The sequence below is a fragment of the Camelus ferus genome, chromosome X (assembly GCF_009834535.1).
Source record: "Camelus ferus isolate YT-003-E chromosome X, BCGSAC_Cfer_1.0, whole genome shotgun sequence".
Lineage (NCBI taxonomy): Eukaryota > Metazoa > Chordata > Mammalia > Artiodactyla > Camelidae > Camelus > Camelus ferus.
Genome location: NC_045732.1, coordinates 75,641,622 through 75,661,483, shown reverse-complemented (window position 1 = coordinate 75,661,483; position 19,862 = coordinate 75,641,622). Strand labels below are relative to the sequence as shown.

Sequence of the window (19,862 nt, the reverse complement as noted above, 5' to 3'; positions counted from 1 at the left end):
AAGCTTTTCCGGACAATGCACTCAGTTTATATGCCCAAATGCAAATATTGTATATATGCTATTATGTATATTTTCCAAAAACACTCAGTGAAGAGTAGAAAGGTGTATTAACAGCTTCGTTGTTTTGGCTTAGATTGAATTCCACAAAAAACAAAAACAAAAACAAGGTGGCTACTGTAAACAAACCAACAAATCTCTAGATACATAAATTGACTTATAACCATTATTTATAGATATTTGTATCATTTTGAACTGTCCTCAGACAACAGGTTAAAAATGAAGTTAGCCTATAAAGGCCAAATTAACATCAATAGCTAACTTTCTGGATAAATAATCAATTAAAATTATGTTGTCATTGAAAAGGGATTCATTATTCAATTTACAAAGTTATTTTAGGACACTCTTCACTTCATAAAAGGGGTATTAGAAATATTCCAGATACATTGTTTCTTTTTCAATCAAAAAACTGACAAGCCTTCTGCAATATGAGGTAGAATCTGCTTTTCAATTCTGTCAATACATGATCTCAACATCCTCCCACAACCTGAAGCACTAATAGCTCCTAGATTTGAATGGCAATCAATGTAAGTGTGTATTAAGAACCCATATAGATTAGATTCCTCAAATAGAAGCCAGTTGCATTTCCTCGCCTGTCTTACTGCAAAACCGACATTTTGAGATGAGGTACTGACATGGCTGACTATTGTAGGAGTCTAACATGGTTTTTCAGAGCTTCAGCTAGTGGTTTCTCTGAAGGCAATCATTGGATCACCTTTTCCAATTTTAAACACAAATCTTCATCACTCATGCACTGTGGCTTTAGGATAATCAGGACTTAAAATCACGGTGCCAGTGCTTAAGTCTACTTTTTAAAAGAACACCGAATTTCTACCGTTTCAAAGAGCCAGGTCCCATAAACCATCCTACCTCTAGTTTCTCACCCTTTAGCTATAGACACATTCTCTGCCTTTTGGATTTGGTGTTTTTGTTCCCTCTTACCTGAGGGTTAACTAAAACACACACGCACACACACACACACACACACACACAATCTATACGCCTTCTGAGAACAGGGTGGAAGGAATGTGCAGACTAAATGTACATTTGCCACCTGCTTCACAGTCAACTAAACAACTAGGAATTAAAAGACCCATTACCTAAAGCACACAAAATGTAAGAGTAATCTCACATTTAACATTTCCATTTCTAGACTTCTCTTTATACTGAGTAAAAAGGACACACCAGCAATCGGGCAACACAGAGAAAAATGGACTAACGCGGTCTTCTTTTCTTTTTCTGTCAGTAAGAGGGCTCAAATTTTTATTTTAGGTTCTGAGAATAAAAGGTGGTTGGCTCTGAAGAGGCCTCTTGTCAGGCTGCAAAATTCCTGACAGACTCTAAGAAGGTAAAAAGGAGCAATGACATGGAAGGAAGAGTACAGAGTGAGTCAGCCAGAATAAAGCTGGTGGCTTGGCAAACATTGTTCTTATAAGAAGGTGACTACCAAGGGCTTAACAGAGAATCGCCTTATAGCTTGATTTTGTTTTTACCCACATTGTCTTTTTGTCTTTGCCATCAGGAAAATATAAAAGTAAGATGACCTTAAGTAGGACATCAAGGAATTGAATCGAGCAAAGAATAGCTTGCCTGTACAGAAGTGTCGGGATTCTAAGGTTCTTGAGGTGAACAGGAGATGAGTATAGATAAGGCCCCAGCAAGTCATTAAAGTAAGTGGGTAATGAAAGGGTTTTGATCTCTAAAGCCCAGCAAGTTGAAATAGGAAGATCTGATGGCAAACCAAGGCCAACGCAAAAGTGCTAAGTCTAAGCTAAGAATCAGAAGGGTTCTGGTGCTCACAAAACACTGATGTGAGGATTTCTTCCCTGACTTAGGCAAGGCAGGAAAGCAAAAATCAAAAGCAAAAACAAACAAAACCCCAAGTTCAAGTTGAACAAAAATTAAGAACAGTTCAAATTTAGAGAACAACATACTGCTTTATTTTTTAAATCTTATTCTAAGTGCATAGTTTTAAAAAATTCGGTATTCACTGGAATTAAAATGTATATAATGATGCATATACATCATTAATTAATGCATTTGTTAATTAGTTATATTCTTATGGCATGTTTTACTAGATTATATGCTAGCATAATACCCTCCATAAAAGGGGGTTTCCCTAGATACATGGTAATACTGGTTTATTAACAAGATTAACAAAAAGCCAATAATATAGTTATGGCAGTTATCTAATAGGGAATTAACTGAATCCTTAAGATGTGGATTACTACTTTTATTAGCCTTCAAAAGACCATTTCAAGTTTTAAATACTATGAAAGCCAAGAAGTAGAATATATCTAAAATACCTAATAACTATTTTATCAATGATGTTAAGAGAAATAGATGGTGAGAAAATTTGGCACAATGGCTCTGTTTTCTGAAAGTAGGTTTTGTCGCAACATTTAAAAATGATCTATAATGAAATCAAAGGAAACTTTATAATGAAATATAAATCCAGTCATATTTAAAGTAATTACAAACTTAAAGTGGACCCTTAAGCAATAATATCTTGTCTAAAACGACGTGATTTTTTCAAAACTAATTTGCATAATTCATATTATTTTATGCCATATTCCTGAAAGAACAGCTTGATAATCTGTTTACTGACAAAATAACAGAAAAATATATCAGTTCCCTGGGCCTACTCAAGAATTCTAAACTAAAAACATTCTACCCTGCACATTTACAACCATTCAGTAAGTACCCACATGCAAACAGTAACTCCAGGGTAGGACAGCTATATCACAACGTCCCAATTTGTCAAAGTGGATTTGATAAAAGTCACATCTATTAATGATTCAAAGTAATTTCTAGTAAAATCGCAACAGAAACAGAAAACTAAATTTATGACTGTCTGGAGAAGTCAATACTAATGCAATCATGCTAAATCACTTTACTTTTTCAAAAGTAAACAAGATATTGGGCTACAGGCCATATTACAGAAGCTTTATCAAGTTAATGTGCTAACATGATTTTGTAATGTATCTAAAACACCTAATGGTGTACTAACCTTAAAAAGCAAATGCCAATAACTTGTAAGGTCACCCATATAGAAATTAGAGCTCTAAAGAAACTGTCACAAGCCCTTCTTTTAAAAAATTTAAATAAATCAATTCTATTATCAGTGAACTGATTATTTAGACTGCGATTCTTTGATTTTCTCCTTCTGAGTTCACTATTCATTACCAAAGATGGGAGAGGAACAAAAAAAAAAATCAAACCAAACCATTAATTATGTTTCTTAAATTACAAAAAAAAAATACTGTTATCTCTGATAAAGATTTGACGGGAAAGGAAGTTGTAAACTAATGACTAAACTGAGGTTTTAGTGTAACTGGTAACATTTATTTTTTTCTATTTTTTTCCCACGGGGGGAGGTAATTAGGTTTATTTGTTCGTTTGTTTGTTTTAAGAGGAGGTACTGGGGATTAAACCCAGGACCTCATGCATGCTGAGCATGCACTCTACCATTTGAGCTATACCCTCCCCCTCTCCTTTTCTTTTGTAACTGGTAATATTTAATTATTCATGTTCTCCCTCAATATCATGAATAATAGAAAATTGGGCATATTTCGGTAAGATTTAATATTAAGCACTTTAGTTTATAAATTCTACTTTTATGCTTTATGTATCCGAATTTCTACTTCTGCATTCTTTAATGAAAGTTGTATTGATAAATGTTCTAGAAAAATCTCAAACTACCTAGAATGCTTACCTACATAAAACAATCTGTAGGTCAAGTTTATTATTTAAAAAAGATTATTCCTTATTTACATCTTAAATAGTAATTACTGAGAATGTAATTTTGCTAATTATCTAGCTACTATGAGTGCATTTTCCCAGTAATATGATAGCCAACAGAGGTCTGATTAGGTGGAAAATATTAATAACTACCACATGCATTCATTGTGACTGCTAGAAAACACCTTTGAAGGGGAAGGGAAAAAAAAGAAAGAAACATTGTGTTTCCAATTAGTGGCTTGTAGCCAAAAATATGAATCAGAGTTAGACAAAAAAAAAAAAAAAAAAAAAAAGGGAAAAAAACCCCTGTGGCCTAACTAAACAACTGACAACAATCTACAAAACAATTACAGAAAAAAAAAATCTGGGATCAAGACCTTTTGATGAGGTACAGAAGCCCAAATCACCAGTGTTTCACATATTGTGGGGTTTTCCCTTAGGAACAAAGAACATACCCTTTGAAATGCAGTTAGCAGTGTCTGGGATCCAGCTCTTTCAGTAGCAAGGTTATTTTCTGACTTAGCTACCATACCATAATCAATTCTGTCAAAGCTTAAAAAGAAAAGCATAAAAAATACTTCTTGTTGTTTTAAACAGTAAATTATACATAACCAAATGTCAGGAAAGTCAGTCTTATCATTCTAATAATTGACATTTAAAATATAACATCGCAAAATGTTTACAGTTTAGAAAAGGAAAGGAGGGAGGACCCTAATGTTTTGCATCTCCATTCAAAACCATCATCTGATTACCACAAATTAGTGAAGTTCCACTTTTGCTGGCTGTCCTTGAGCCTAGTTTTTTCTTATTTGCAAAATTAGGATAATAATTGTCCTACCTATCTCACAGAACTTTTAAAACGAATGTCCAACATTAGTTGACATGGCATTACCATTCTTTGCGTGTTTAACAACATGCAGTACTATAATGTTTCTTCCTTATTGCGAATACACTCATCCCTGAAAAACAAAAGTTGCTAACAAGGAACGATCTGATTGCAGCATAACTGGCAACACCTCCCAAGGCTTCACTGTTAACATTTAGTATTTATTGCATACAGGATGTCCCCAAGTTACAAAGGTCCCACAAATCCAAAACTTGTCCTTGCCTCAACCCGTTCCCTTTCTTCCCTCTTCACTCTTACAGGACCTGATGTGGATGTGGATGTGAGGGAGTGGTGGGGGGTGAAGATGTGAGAGAACCAGGAAGTCAGAAAGTAGAAGAAACTGTGAAGAAGTGGAACACCACAGAGCATGCCTATTCACCATCCATATCGCCACCTAAACCTTTTGTAGCTGCTACACCTCAACTGCAGACATTTCTCTATGCTGGGAAATAAGGCAAAGGTTAAAAGTCAACAGCCAGTAGCTATGACCTGGGATAAAAAGGATAGTAAAGTTCACTTAAAGGAAAAAAGACTGATCTCAGTCATTAGCCTTAATCTCTAAAGCCAATCCCATAAAGATAAAATACCAATTGCAAAATATTGACAAACTTACTCACTTTCACTCACGAAGATATTAGTTTTATCAAGCTACCTATTCATTCTGTTCACCTACCTTCCACTAGTCCAATGACCTACCCAACCCGTGACACTAACCAGTTCCACTTACCAATGCGTCTGCTATATCCAATTGAACCAATCTTTCCCTTATTCCTTTCCAAAGGCCCATCCATTCACATATATTTCATTCATCACTGTTCTTTCTCAGTTGTAAAGAACGGCAAGTTATTATGTTGGGGAAATCTCTGTACTAATGACTTTGGGATAAGCTAGGAAGGAGAAAGTTGGGGGTGAATTGGGTGGAACTGGGGCTGGGAGAAACATTCAAACCACCTGCCATTTGAGTAGATAAGCATATTTTAAAATAGAAAATTTTAAAAACCACACAGATTGTTCATAGTCCTGCTAATAACTAGAAAGATGATTCCCTCATTCTCCCAATTTAAATAAAGACTTTCAGGAACAAATTTAAAGGAGGACTATGGATATTAAGTTCATCCACGGCTAGTCTTTTTAGTTCAAGAGCAATGCCAGAAAGAACACTCCCACTTCTCTTGAGCCTACTTAGTAACCAGGATGCCTGCTTCTGAGAAACTGGGTTTGAATGCAGCTCTACGTTCTATTTACTGGTTCTTTAGAGAGCTTGATCTGTGGTTCATAAGAATGTCTATGGTTCAGTAAGTTTGTACTGGAATAGTCCATTACAATTAGTAGTGGTCAAGTAGGTTTTATACAGGTATGGCCTGCTCTGTATAGGCTACCTACTGGAAAACATTGTTAAAGTCAGTCGTTTCCGAAAATTCATTTCCATTTTCAGTAGTTTCCAAAAACTTTATGCTTCACCTTCGGCCTTCTTTTTAAAAAAAATTTTATCTCCCCCCCACCATTCTTTTTAAAAATTTTAAGAATAAGGGCCCTATGGATAAAGTAAAACCTTTTCTGCTCCTAAGTCTATTTGTGCAATTAAAATAAAGTTCTCCTTAGCGCATCATCAGAATTTAACCAGTTTTGAATAGGATACACTAATTTTAAAATGAAACCATTCAGTGGGAGGGTATAGCTCAAGTGGTAGAGCACGTGCTTAGCATGTGCGGGGTCTTGGGTTCAACCCTCAGTACCTCCTCCAAAAAAAAAAAAATAAATAAGTAAACCTAATTACCTCCCCCACCAAAAATAAATAAATAAATAAATGAAATGAAACCATTAAAATCATGATTTAAATAAAAATTCAAGCCAGGAAAATTTAATTTAATCATTTCACAAACTTATAAGCTTACTACATAATATTCTAATTCAAATTCAGAAACAAACACTTTTTGAAAAGTACACACAATATCTTAAGAGTAAAATTCTAATTTGATTTAAAAAAACACTACTTATTGTTATGTACGGAAATGGGTATCAATATTGGCTAAATCACTAACAGATTAACCACCTCAGTTAACTCAAGAGATTAACTGTGCATGTTATTAGAAGTTATTACTACACAATACAATATTAACAAGCACGAGCACCAAAAATAAACATTAACACAAACACTAATAAACTACCATACAATCAGTTCATATATCCTAAATGTTTTTTCAGCAGCCTTATTTTTAGCAAGACAAACATATTTATAATTTAAAACTATTTTAGTTATCTGAATTCTGAGGTTTTTAAGAGATTACAAAATGTGTCTGTCAAGTAAATAGAAATACATAATAAAGACCCAAACAACTATTCAGTCTTTACCTTTTTTCCCATTTATTCAAAGGCTGAAAAAGGAAGATAATCTTTCCTATTAAAATTCTAAACTGTTTTCTCTAATTAGAATTAAAAAGTCCATTCTTTCTACAACCTATAGAAATCATTTTTGTTAGAAGCCAGATTATTTATTTGGTAGTTGTTAATGAATCAAGGTAATTTTAAGTCACTTCAGCTAGTTTGTGATGATATAAAAAAAAATCACATCTGCACATATCTCTTAAATGGTCACTCTTGATCTTAAAATTTATTCTAGCTGATATGACAAAGGGATGGTCATTGGATGGCAATGATGCAATGCATTCAATCTTCAAGACAATGACTAACAAGGGAAATGAGAAAATTAGTATGAGAAAAACGCTGCCTAAATGTGTTCTTGTTAACTTCTGTGTGTTTAAAATGTTTGGAGACAAAAAGGTTTTGTGGACTTAGAACCAATTGACCCTGATGGAATGCCAAGCTGTAAACTGCCAGACAGCTGCAGCTGGTAATAAAATGCTAAGACCCAAAGAGCTTTAGCAGAACCTGATTATATGGTAATCCTAGTATTTGAGAAGGCAAAAGAGCTAGAAGAATAACTGATAGGCTGGTTGCTATAGTAACCAAGATAAATTTGTATACTGACTGGGGAAAAACATTGGGGTTGTCATCAGGTACGAGGCCCACATTATGTCTTATGTGCTTTTTCCACAATTTTGAATCACGAGATGACAGACCAACACAAAGACCGCTCAGTTTGAAATAAGAGAATAGATAGGGCTCCGCTCTGAGGACTAAGGAAAGCACCCAATTAAAGGTTTAGCTTGTTAGCAGAATAATATCCGACAGCTAGGGCGGAACAGACCTTGTGAAAGTTTGTAGCAATTAGCTTAGCTCTGGGTAGAAAACAGAAATGTAGGTTAATTATCAATGCAAGTTAAATATCAGTAGGGCATCATAAAGTACCCACAATTTTTATTACTTTAAATTTTGTTTGAGGTTTCTTATGGGCTGTTAGTTTCTGACAGAAAGGATTGTTTAATTCACTGTGTAGGTGTGTATCTAAAACGATAGTAAATAGTGTGATTTGTCTGATCTTAGTTATCCATCCCCCAGGAAGCAGCCTTATAACCTGGTCTCTATACCTTGGCTGCTGGGGCTGTCTTTACCACCTACTCCATCACCACCACCCCCATTACCACTTCCTTCCTCCACCCACATACCCCAGGAAGTAATTACGAGAATTGCAGGCAGAGTATGAGGAAACAAACAGCCTCTTTAAGGAGCTTGCCTGGCAAATTCACCTGACTTTGTCAAAATCAAAACAGTGAACTGAAGAGAACACATGGATTGTCATGTAATGCAATGGTTACACAATAAGTCTCAAATATCAACAATTAGAAGTTATTTTTTGTTCTGTAGGATCACCATCAAACTGTTAACATCCTAAAACTATCCAGGTTTTCAACATTTTTAAAGATCAATTTTTACCTACCCCACTTTATGAAGTAGGTTATCACAAGAACAGATTAAAGTTTTCAGTTTACAGGAGTTTGTACAGATTCAAATTGAGCCCCCAAATTGCTGTACTGCTTCAGACTGTCCTGCCTCCACTAGTCACCAACTGACAGTTCGAGGCCACTAAATTTAGAACTTGAATTTACTAATTAATATGCAGAAGGCTCTCCCCCCCACCCCGATCCTATTTCAATAGGATGTTACATGGGTGACATAAAACAGCGTATGTAAATATATTTCTATCAATCCACAAAGCCAATAGCAATCAAATATAATCCATGATTAAATATAATCTGTGCTTAAATGTTAACCCATGAACAGCCATTTTTAAGGACTCTTTCCTTAAGTGACCCATATCACACAAAATTTTTTTTATTGAAACTTATATCAAATTGCAATTCAGAGAGAAGTGTTTCTTTTTTTAAACATTTTTAAACATTTTTTATTGATTTATAATCATTTTAAAATGTGTCAAATTCCAGTGTAGAGCACAATTTTTCAGTTATTCATGAACATATATATATTCATTGTCACATTTTTTTCTCTGTGAGCTACCATAAGATCTTGTGTATATTTCCCTGTGCTATACAGTATAATCTTGTTTATCTATTCTACAATTTCAGAGAGAAATGTTTCTGATGCCTAAGTGAGAAGCTGAGTTTTCAACAAAGACAGTTACGCAACTTTTTATTTTTTAGACCAAACAATTCTTTGGGACAGTTTGATCTCAGTTTTTGACTTAAAAATCAAGATTTCATCATTATTCCAAATCTAAAATGATAAACTGGTGGCTGACTCTAATGAAACTCGTAAAAATAAAATAAAACAAATAACAGCTCCTGTTCTTAGATCAGCTATTCTGTCACTGTTTTTTCATCCTGACTTAGAGAAAATTAGTGGGCAAAAGTTAGGATCCTAAAAAACAGTCCATGTCCTCTGACAGCAAGGCATGAAAGGATCAGAATCATGGTAGATAGCAACTGACCATCTTAGAAGTCCCACTAACAGGGTAAGTGCCAGAAACCTGGGATACCTGGCAATACTTTCCCTCCTTCTATAGATAAGGCAGTATGGTATAGATGAGGATTCAGGAGACCTGGGTTCTAGTCCTGAGTTTGCCACTAATCAGCAGCGTGTCACTTCCCCTCTCTGAGCCTAGGTTTCTCTTTCAGTTAAATGGGAGGGCTGAGCTAAATGATCTCATGTCCGTTCCTACTCTAAAAATGTTACTATTCTATGCTTCTTTCCAAGGCCTTGAAAATATTTTGGTTGCCAATAAAACAAGGAAGAATGCTCAAGATGTCATATTTATTTTTATAACGTGTTCTCAGTGCCAGCTTTTAGTATGTGTATGTGTAATCCACACAAATTAGTAGGAACATTTATTTCATATATAATTTACCCAGTAAATATTTAATTTCAAATCTACAAGTCTTGAATCAGGTCTTCAAACTCTCTTCAAATTAAAGATGAGGAAATGAAATGACTCATAGTCCAGGGCTTTTTTTCTACCATACCAAACTTCCTCCTCCCTTTCCTGCTTTATCAAAAGACAGCACGATAGCAGAAAAGAACACTAGACTGTGAAACTGATCTGGATTCTAGTCCCAACTCTGCCATTAATTTGCTGTGGCACCCTGGACAAGTCACTTTCCCTGTCCAGGCTTTGGTTTTCACAACATTTTATATGAAGAAGTTTAACTAGATGTCCGTTCTAGCTGTAACATGCTATGATCTTATAACGTTTCTATCTGACATAACAAAATACACATTCCTGAAAGACAAAGTGGAACTTTCTAGCAAAGAAAACTGAAAAGCTGAGGCTGCTAGTTTTAAATATATGCATCAGTTCTATTCAGCAAGTTGGTCCTAAAGCATTTTACTCCAGAATCTCTTGGAGGAGGTTACCCTTTATACACACACAAACACAGAGCACACACCCAGTGTGGAGCAGTTACGATATACTAGAAAAAAATACTGGAGTAGGAGTCTGAAGAACTGGTTTCAAATCTCAGCTATCACTTACAAACTGTGTCTCCTAGGCCAATTCATTAACCTCTCTGAGCATAAGCTTCCTTATAAAAATGAAGATGAGAATAAGGAAACCTGACCTAAAATGTCAATCAAAATAAAGCACTATAAATGTGGTGTATATTGCAAAGATAGACAAGTGGAGATGATCTATCACTGTGGAAAAGTAGGTTGCATTTGAATTAAGTCTTTCTATAAAAAACTGGGCTGATTTTTAACTTATTACATTTGTTTTCAAGGAATAGAATAATAAAGCTGAAGACACCATTGGAGGGGGAAAAGAAGAAATAAATCAATTTTAGGAAATGGATTGTTTATTTGGATTCTGCTGATTAACAAAACATGAGATAACTCTCAACTGCCTACTCAGTTTACTACAATTTGGTGAAATGGTCTGTGTATACTAGAACACACAATAGCAAGGAATATTTCTTACAATATTTCTTACTCAGTCTGTTAACCTCTTAGAGTTTGTACGGTGTATCACTCCAGTTCATCTCAAGGGAGAGAAGATATTTCTGATGACCAGATATCTAGTGACACCATCTGTTTCCACAAATCCAAGATTTCTCACTGCATTTCTAGGTTATTAGTTACCCAGCCAAGTCTCCTCACAGTACCTTATGCAAATAAGAAAAACTGTCACAAAAGATAGAGGAAATGTTAATGACGCCAAACTTGTGCAGTCCTCCCAGTACTGCTAGTTCTTTTCAGATGCAATTCTCCAGATGAGTCTAATTCTCTTCCAAATCCCCTCACTAATACAAGATGGAGCCGTGAAATTCACAGAGTAGTTTTATCCATAGAGCTCAGCACCTTCAATTCTTTGGTCAGGTTAGCATTAAAATCAGAAGGCTAGGTCCCAAGAGACTTTTTCACTTTTCACCTAGTATATCAAAGGATCGAAGTGCTTGAGAAGGTATATTATCCCATGAGGGAAGAAGTGACTCTATCAATTCTATCAAAATGACTCATTCGGTTTAGATAAGTTAAATAACTCCAAGTTCTGCATACTTCCTCCCAAAGTAAGCACTGTATGAAGTTAAACGTGCTAATTTCAACATAAGAAGGAGAAGGGAATGAACATTTGAGTTCTTTCTCTGTGCTAGGACTGGACTAGATAATTCACACAGGTCCTGATGTAACTGTCCTTCAAAATTAAATCTGTTATATTCATTAAAAAGGAATAATATTCACATAAGTCTAAACTGATTAAATCTTGGAGGTTACCCTTTATCGTCTATTGTTATTTCCCACCCCCTGGCGCTAACACACACACATACTACAGGATCAGGTGTCTCATTTAACCTGAATGATAGTTCATTACTTTAAGGGGAAAATCACAAAGATAAAATTTAATTTCAGGGCACTCCAATGTATTTGGAAATCCAAGTGAATTTTTTATCCTCTACCATCTAGCTATGAATTTGTTTTAGATATTGAACTTAAAGGACATTCACTGCCATCTCAAGTTTGGTAATTGCTACCCAAAAATCCTGTAATGGTGATACGACGGTTGATGAAAACACACAATCATCAGCAATCTACCAACGCACATTTGTCTCTGATTTCGTTGCTGTAACTTTTGGGGTATACATTATATATAATACATATTAGGTTTTAGAACGACTTCTAGAATGTACAGATAACTTTATTTACATCAAGGTATTTCTTCCACGGGGTAAGCTTGCAAATAGAAGGCAGCTGACTCCTGGAACCATATTAGTAACTTACATCAACATACAAATTTTACCAATTCTCAAGTTCTTACAGCATGAGAATGTATTTCACTGCCTCTAGCTCCACACAAGTCCGCAGAAGAGTTCGGTGAAACCGATTTAAACACTACTCCAACTTTGAAACGTGAGGAGTGGGAAAGCACAAGTCAAACGAAGCATTTCAACTACTGTACTTCCTACACAGAATCTTCCATATTAATTACCACTAAAATGTCTTGCAGAACTAGATAAAGAGCACAAAGCTGTGGTTCTCCTTCTAACCAAAGATTACTCAGCACTTGTTTGTATCTCTGTAGTCGGTTGTGAACATTTACGTCCGGCTACTCTTTAAAGTAGCCGCATTCTCCCTAATGGTAAAGGACCTTGTCTTCGATTTCCTTTGCCTCACGGTAAAATGCTATTTTAATAAAACAGTGTCGAGCAAGAGTACATCAGCTAGAGGACTTTCCTAAGTAAACACCCAGTCTTCCCGCCCCCCCGCCCCCGCTCCTTTTCTTTTTGTGCAACGAAAAGAGGACGGCAAATAGGGAGAGTTACAGCCACCTCTGAAACGAATAGGTAAGTTAGCGGCAAATGAAAGAAAAAAAAGACAATGCAATTTCCCTTGTTACTGTTCCTTTTATCTATGGTCCCCAAGGCCAAAACGGATGCTTCAAAGGTAAGCTCTGAACCCCACAAATATAAATCTTCGGTTCTCGGGTTCGTAAACTGACCCACCGCGCAAAAAGCTGGACGAGAAAGGGGCTCCGAGAGAGCCCCCGGGGCCGATCACCAAGGAAAAAAGGCGGAGGTGGGCCCGAGGTGGGCGATCGCCCTCCCTCGACTCCCTCTGAAGTGCCCCAGTGAGACTGAGAGGAGCAGCGGTGGCGGACACAGCGGGACCTGGGAGGGGTGTAGGGGAAAGACACAGGAGAAGCCGGGGGACAGGAACGCCCGGCTTCTGGGACATAGCTCCAATTACTTACCCCACAGGGTAGCCTCCCCCTAGGTGCACATCTTCAGGGGCATCAAAGAATTCCTCGGTGTCGCTTTCCGACGCCATTTATAGGACACACCCGCGGGTGAGGGGGCCGGCGCCGCCTGGAGGGAGGGTGACTCTCGTCTCTTCCTCGTTGTCCTCCACCCCGGTGAGACCGTGGGGAGGTGGGTCCCGGGCGAGGATGAGGAGGGAGCAGATGATCTGAAGTGGGGAGCCGGATAGGGGCAGGGGGCCGCCGGCAGCTGCTGGACTGCGGGAATGACCGGCGCAGCGGTCTCCTGAGGAGGCGGCGGTGGGTCCAGGGACTGTTGCTGCCGCTGCTCCCGGAGATAGGTGTATAAGGAGAGCGAGAGAAGAGGCGGTGGCTCTCCTCAGTGGGGGAGGGCGGACACTCCGACTACACCAGCTCCAATTTCTCCCGCAGCAGCAATTACAGCAGCTGAGAGAGCTAGTTGCCCGCAAAATACGGACGCGCACCTACCCTCGCGAGATTTCGGGAGGGGCCGGTACAGCGTGGGTGGGGCGAAGAGGTGGTGGGGGCGGTACCAGAGAGGCAGCGCTCAGATTTCTTCTACTCGGGAAGCCTATCAAAACAGCGCAAGCGCGTTGAGGGCGTTTGGTGCGGGCCGGAAGTAGCCGGGAAGGGTAGGGATGAGCGTACTGAGGGGAGGAGTCTAGAACCTGCGTAGGCGCGGCGCGGTGCCTCCGCTCTGTGGGAGCGCGCCTGACGTAGGTGGGGTCTTGCGGAGTGTCCTACCCACTAACCATGCTTTTTCAAAGAGAGGCATTTTTAGAGTGGTGATTTTGGGTCTGCCTTTTTTTCTTGTGAGGACATGCTGTCGGAAAAAGTTGGCTTCGCAGTTTGAATTTACGTCGTTTTAATTTATCCAAGCCCGGAATATTCTACCCTAGGGCGTCGGCAGGTCCACCACCTCTAGCGTTGCGGGCATAACCCGTCTTACTACAAGATCTCTAATTGAGATCCCTAGATACGATCCTGCCAGAGGGTGAGTCCACGAGAGATATGTGAGGAGTGTACCAGTTCCATGGAGTAATGATGGATTTATGGCTGGAGCTGAGCCAGTGTAGGGCCTCCGGTTACTTTTTCTCTACAAATATCTGTTGCTGCCCACACTTAATGTGAGAGAATTCTTACTTACTGGCCAAGATGTGCGTCAGCCAAATGGTGAATATATATTGAGCAGATTCCATTGCAAGGCCAAAAGCTAGTTACTTAATTCCGATCCTCGACTGCCCAGTGTCCAGTGATGAAAATAGAAGGAAACCAAGATGTTCTTAACGCATCATTGACCATCGAAGTGGTAATACTGACTTTCTATATGATCGCGAGGCACATTAATTTTTCCCACTGACTTGACAGAAAGGCCCTCTGAGCTGTTTGCGCAGCCTCAATTGTTGCTCAAGATGGTAGCAGAAAAGACAATTGGGAACAGGGGCATTGCCCTAAAGAGTCTGGAATGGGGCTCTAGAATCATCCATGTAAAGCAACCAGGAAAAGAGCTGGGGTTGTCTGGCGGACTTGTGTAAAACCAAATGCCATATACTGTATATTCTGTATACAGGAGTTCAGGGAAAACACTGCATAATCAAATAGGGTAAATTTTTTTTTTGCAACAAACCATGTGGTTATTCATAGGGAGTACATAAATACCAGTAAATAGTTTCCTTCAGTGCAGGTCAGCCACTACTGCCAAATTAGTTTAGGCCAGGTTAATCTGACTGTCAAATAAGTTACTAAATATACAAACCAAAATTTTTTGGTTTCCAGAGCTTTTTGAACTTAAGAGTTGCACATAAGGGATTTGTGGATCTTTGTGAGGACATGACTTTTGTCACAATCCAGTAATTATTAGCTATTATGTGTTTTAAACATGTTAATTTCCTAGGTATAAAAATATATCTCAAAGTACTAATTTTTTATCTTGTTGCTCACTAGGAAAGATAATGCTTTTTTCCTTATGGATTATGGAAAGATTTAAGTGAATAAACTATCTGAATTTATTTTCTTCCTAGTTACCGAATAGTGAATTTACATTTGCCTTAAAAATTAAAGTTTGGTGTCATATACTATTCTAGGTGCTGAGGATAATTCAAAGATGAAGAAGAGGACTTTTTTCCTGCCTTTCAGGAGCTCACAATCTAGCAGTGGAGAAAAATACGGAGTCCTAATTTGGTGCTTTTTTTCACTATACCATACCACCTCTCTTGGACCTTTTAAGGTACCTTAAACATTATACTTAGAAAAAGGTTAAAATGAAATAGGAATGATAAGCTGATTACATTTTTAGAGCTATTAAAGTTATCTATTTAAATGCTTTTATCAATTGTATGAGAAAGTGAATTTCTGGGAACATGAAAGCACATGTATACCATCTATCCTCATTTTTAAAGATGTCAAAAGATGTATTTGTTTTGCCTGAAACATCTGTTCTTGAGTTTTAAAGCGGCAGGTTTTAGGCTTAGTCCAAGGCAGTGGTTTTGAAGCTTTTCTCCTTATTAGAAATGGAACCCTTTAATCAAACCAAATTTCATGCAAAAGCCCACATATCATAAAAATAAAAGCTATTCTAGGGGGGAGAGTATAGCTCAGTGATAGAGTGTGTGCTTAGCATGCACGAGGTCCTGGGTTCAATCCCCAGTGCCTTCATCAAAATAAACAAATAAAAACCCAATTACCTCCTCGTCCCAAATAAATAAATAAAATAAAAATAAAAATAAAAATAAAAATAAAAATAAAAGCTATCCTAGTTGAATCAGGGATATTTCAGGTCCCTGCCTGCTTGGCCTTCTCTGAGTCTCAAGAGACTGTCTTAAGGCTCCATTAAAAAAAATGTGAGGGGTGGAGGTATGCTCAGTGGTAGTGTGTGTGCTTAGCATGCACAAGGTCCTGGGTTCAATCCCCAGCACTTCCATTAAATAAATTTTTAAAAAGTAAAAAAATGTGAAAACTATTGCACCAAAGCAGGGGTTGGCAAATTATAGTACTGGTACACTGGACAAATCCTTCCTGCTGTCCATTTTTATAAATAAAATTTTATTGGAACACAGCCAGCCCTATTTGTTCATATATTGTGTATGTCTGCTTTCAGAGCAGAGTTGAGTAGTCGGGACAGAGACTCTATGGCCCTCAAAGCCTAAAATATTTACTGTCAGGTTTTTTGCAGAAAAATTTTGCCAACCCCTGATCCATAGGATACTATTTTCTAGGGTACCCCAGCACTGAAATTGCACTCGAATTAAATGGTTATTTGAATTAGTTTCACAACAGAATTGTATAATGCCATGAAATTATACCTATAGATAAAAATGACAATCAAATATTTTCCGACCTGGCTCACTCCCAATGACTATAAAAACTATACAGGTCTAAGGCTAAGGTGAGTTTAAGGAACCTTTGTATGCCTCCTTATCTGCATAGCATAAACTCTACCTAAGGGTTTTAACGGCTGGGGTCACAGCTAGGGTATGGAACAACTTGTCTGTGGGATGCTTGCTCTCTCCTCTTGTCAGTAATAATACAAAATGGCTGTATCCTTGGGGCCAGTTTTGCTCCAACCCCAAGGGTAATCACTCAGAACATCAGTGATAAAACTGTAATGCATGTAGGCTTTGTTATAAATAAGAGTTAAAATGATAACTCAGGGAAAAACTTTTTATGTATAGGGTTAGGTGATTTGAAATACAATATTGACATGAAAAGATTTAATATTGCAAACTTTATAAGAGTTTTAATGAATTTTAAAGTATCAGAATCCATAAAAAAAATCATTCTGAAACTGGCCAAAATTTTTCAGGGCCAAAATTAAATTCTGTAATCATCAGCTTTCAATTATCTGTTTGAAAAGTCAGTTGTGTTACAGATTATAATAGTAAAAATTCAAAAAATCTATTTGGCTTTAGAATTTTTATATCTCTTTCAGGTCCACTCCACCTTCCTAATGATGGTTTATGTTAACATTAAAATGAATTTTTAATCTCTGAGCACACAAGAACTGAAAGTAGAGAAAGACAGTCTAGAAATGTGTCAAGAGACGCAGAAAGCCAGCCTGGGACTGAAAATGTGTTACTATAGTGTAATGGAATATTTTGTTGCCATGTATTACTGTTCAGGACCCTGGAAGAAAGCTAACTGGTATTATCTTAAGCAAAAAAAAATGTATTTATTCACTTACATAATTCAATACAGACTGCTATAGCACTTGTCTGTTCCTTTGTGATTAATATAGTAGAGAACATTTTAAGCGTAAGGCGAATTTTGCATTTGTTTATGTGCAGTTTTGTCAACCAGAAACATTAGGTGAAAGCAGAAAACTACACCCTGATGAATCAAGTTGCACTGAAATACATAAAATGCACACAGACAGACTTCAGATACCTACCAGCCACCTCAGTGCATTGTCTGTTTTGAGCCACACCCATCCACATCTAGTGTTACAGCTTTCCATCTGATTTCAGATAACCCTCCTTCTACCACTTAAAATAACTCACAAGTTGCAACCCTTCTGATACCCATTTCCCCAGGCAAACTTCAGGTCTTTTTCAAAATAAAGTGGCATATTTACTGTAGTATTTATGTATTTCTTAACCATTTAACATGTAAGATGGGGGGTATAGCTCAGTGGTAGAGTGCTTGTCTAACATGCAAAAGGTCCTGGGTTCAATCCCCAGTACCTCCATTAAAGATAAATAAATAAATAGATAAAAGCTTAATTACCTCCTTCACCAAAAAAAAAAAAAAAAAAAAAAAAGCAGTACATGTAAAACTGGACCACCGTTTCTATTAGGCCTGTATCTTTGTGTGTGTGTGTGTGTGTGTGTGTCACTGACAAAGTGTTTGAATGTTGTGCTCTTAGCCCCATTTCCCCCATAAGCCCTGTGGTTTTATTTATTTATTTATTGAAGTATAATCAGTTTACAATGTGCCCTGTGGTTTAAATTGAACAACTTTGCATAGTGCAGTAATTTTTAGGAAAGCATATGTTGTCTTATAGCAGCGCTGACTGTAGTCCAGATGAAGTAGCTTCAGGCATGGCTGGATCCAGGTTCTAAGCAACCTCAAAACTCTCTCTTTCAGCCTGCCTCTTTGCTTATCTCTGTTTCTTTTTGTGCTTTGGCTTCAGTTTTCCTATCACAGACAGCTTCCTTTTTGTAGTCAGCAAAGGTGGTTGCAAGCAACTTTAGTTTATAATGTCCTGATAATTCTCAATCCCAAAGGAAGTAAGATTTTCTCTCTCTCAGTGTTGATATATTAAATCTCAGAGTCTGTGTTGATTGGCCTTAGGAAACCCCTCTAGCAAAGGGAATAAAGAACTCTGATTTTTCAGGACTGGGTCAGCTGATTCCTTGCTACACGCCATGTGGGGAGAGACTACTGTGATCATCTTCCTCACTAGGACCACATGGAGTATGCGATGGAAATTTTTTCTAAGAATGGGTTTCTAGCAGACAGGAACAATGGGCTAACCACAACAAGTTGTTAAGGGGTAAGTCTCTGTATTCATTGACATGACAGGAACTCATGATGCATTAAATGAAAACATGTTATGAAATAACTGCATGAAGAGTAATCCCAGTTATATAAAGTTATTTATCTATGTATCTATATGTATATTAAGCATAGAGAATTCTGGAAGAATGCTCACAAATGATTGATGGTGTTTGTCTTTTACAGACTTCCCCAATAAGTGGTCACTCAGGAACATGGAACTTACTAGTTACACAATCCATTTTTTGATGAATGTTAACAAATGTCTTCACTATATTTAGCCCAAATCTGCATTTCTGTAATTTCCAGGTTATAATTCTGGCTATTAAATCCATACAGAACCTTTTATCTATTTAGAAATGGTTATCAGTCCTCTTAATGTTTTTTATCTTGGAAATATACATTTGACCCTTGAACAATGTGGGGCTTAGAGGTGCCAACCCTCTGTGTAAGTCAAAAATCCACATATAACTTTACAGTCAGTCCTCTGTGTCCGTGTGATTCTGCATCCACGGATTCAACCAACCTCATTTCATGTAGTACTGTAGTATGTATTTATTGAAAAAAATCCACATATAAGTGGACCTGCACAGTTCAAATCCATGTTGTTCAAGGGTCAACTGTATGCTGATGTGTTTATACTTAATGTGTTCAGAGATAAAGATAAACGGGAATTTCAACTGCACAATTAGAGTGGTACATTAAATAAGTATGTGATAATATGTGTACATACTAAACATGTCCACCTTATGTACAGGGTACCTGTCTAATGGTATGCCCCCTATGTGTACCTAGTGATAATATGTTACATTAGAATAGCTGTTTATACTTTCTGAGAGAGTTTTACATGTCTTACTCAATGGTAAAATAATAATTGCTGTCATTAAGTTAGTGCTAGATATTGTATTAAGTATTTTGCATGTATTATTTCACTTAATCCATGCACTATATGGGGATTATACTACTATTATAACCATTTTATAGGTAGGGAAACTGAGGTTAGAAGAATTAAGTAACTTACCCAAAGTTTCACAGCTAGCATTTAGTGGTCAAAATTTAAGC

At 37.3% G+C, this 19,862-nt stretch overlaps 1 protein-coding gene, 1 long non-coding RNA gene and 1 other non-coding gene across 3 annotated transcripts in view; 2 read left to right on the top strand and 1 right to left on the bottom strand.

The window, feature by feature from the left end:
* WDR44 (WD repeat domain 44) overlaps positions 1-13,768 on the bottom strand; it is a 68,806-nt gene extending 55,038 nt beyond the window's left edge. The window contains exon 1 of the mRNA XM_032475575.1: positions 13,281-13,768. Coding sequence (XP_032331466.1) covers positions 13,281-13,357 — 77 coding nt within the window. The 5' untranslated portion in view covers positions 13,358-13,768. The remainder of the gene's footprint in view (positions 1-13,280) is intronic.
* LOC116662165 lies at positions 12,822-19,076 on the top strand. Its single transcript, XR_004318158.1, has 3 exons — positions 12,822-12,873; positions 15,392-15,534; positions 18,640-19,076. It is a non-coding gene; the product is annotated as an uncharacterized LOC116662165 (long non-coding RNA).
* On the top strand, positions 17,920-17,991 carry TRNAV-AAC. The gene has a single exon. It is a non-coding gene; the product is annotated as a tRNA-Val (tRNA).
* Positions 19,077-19,862: the final 786 nt, after the last annotated feature.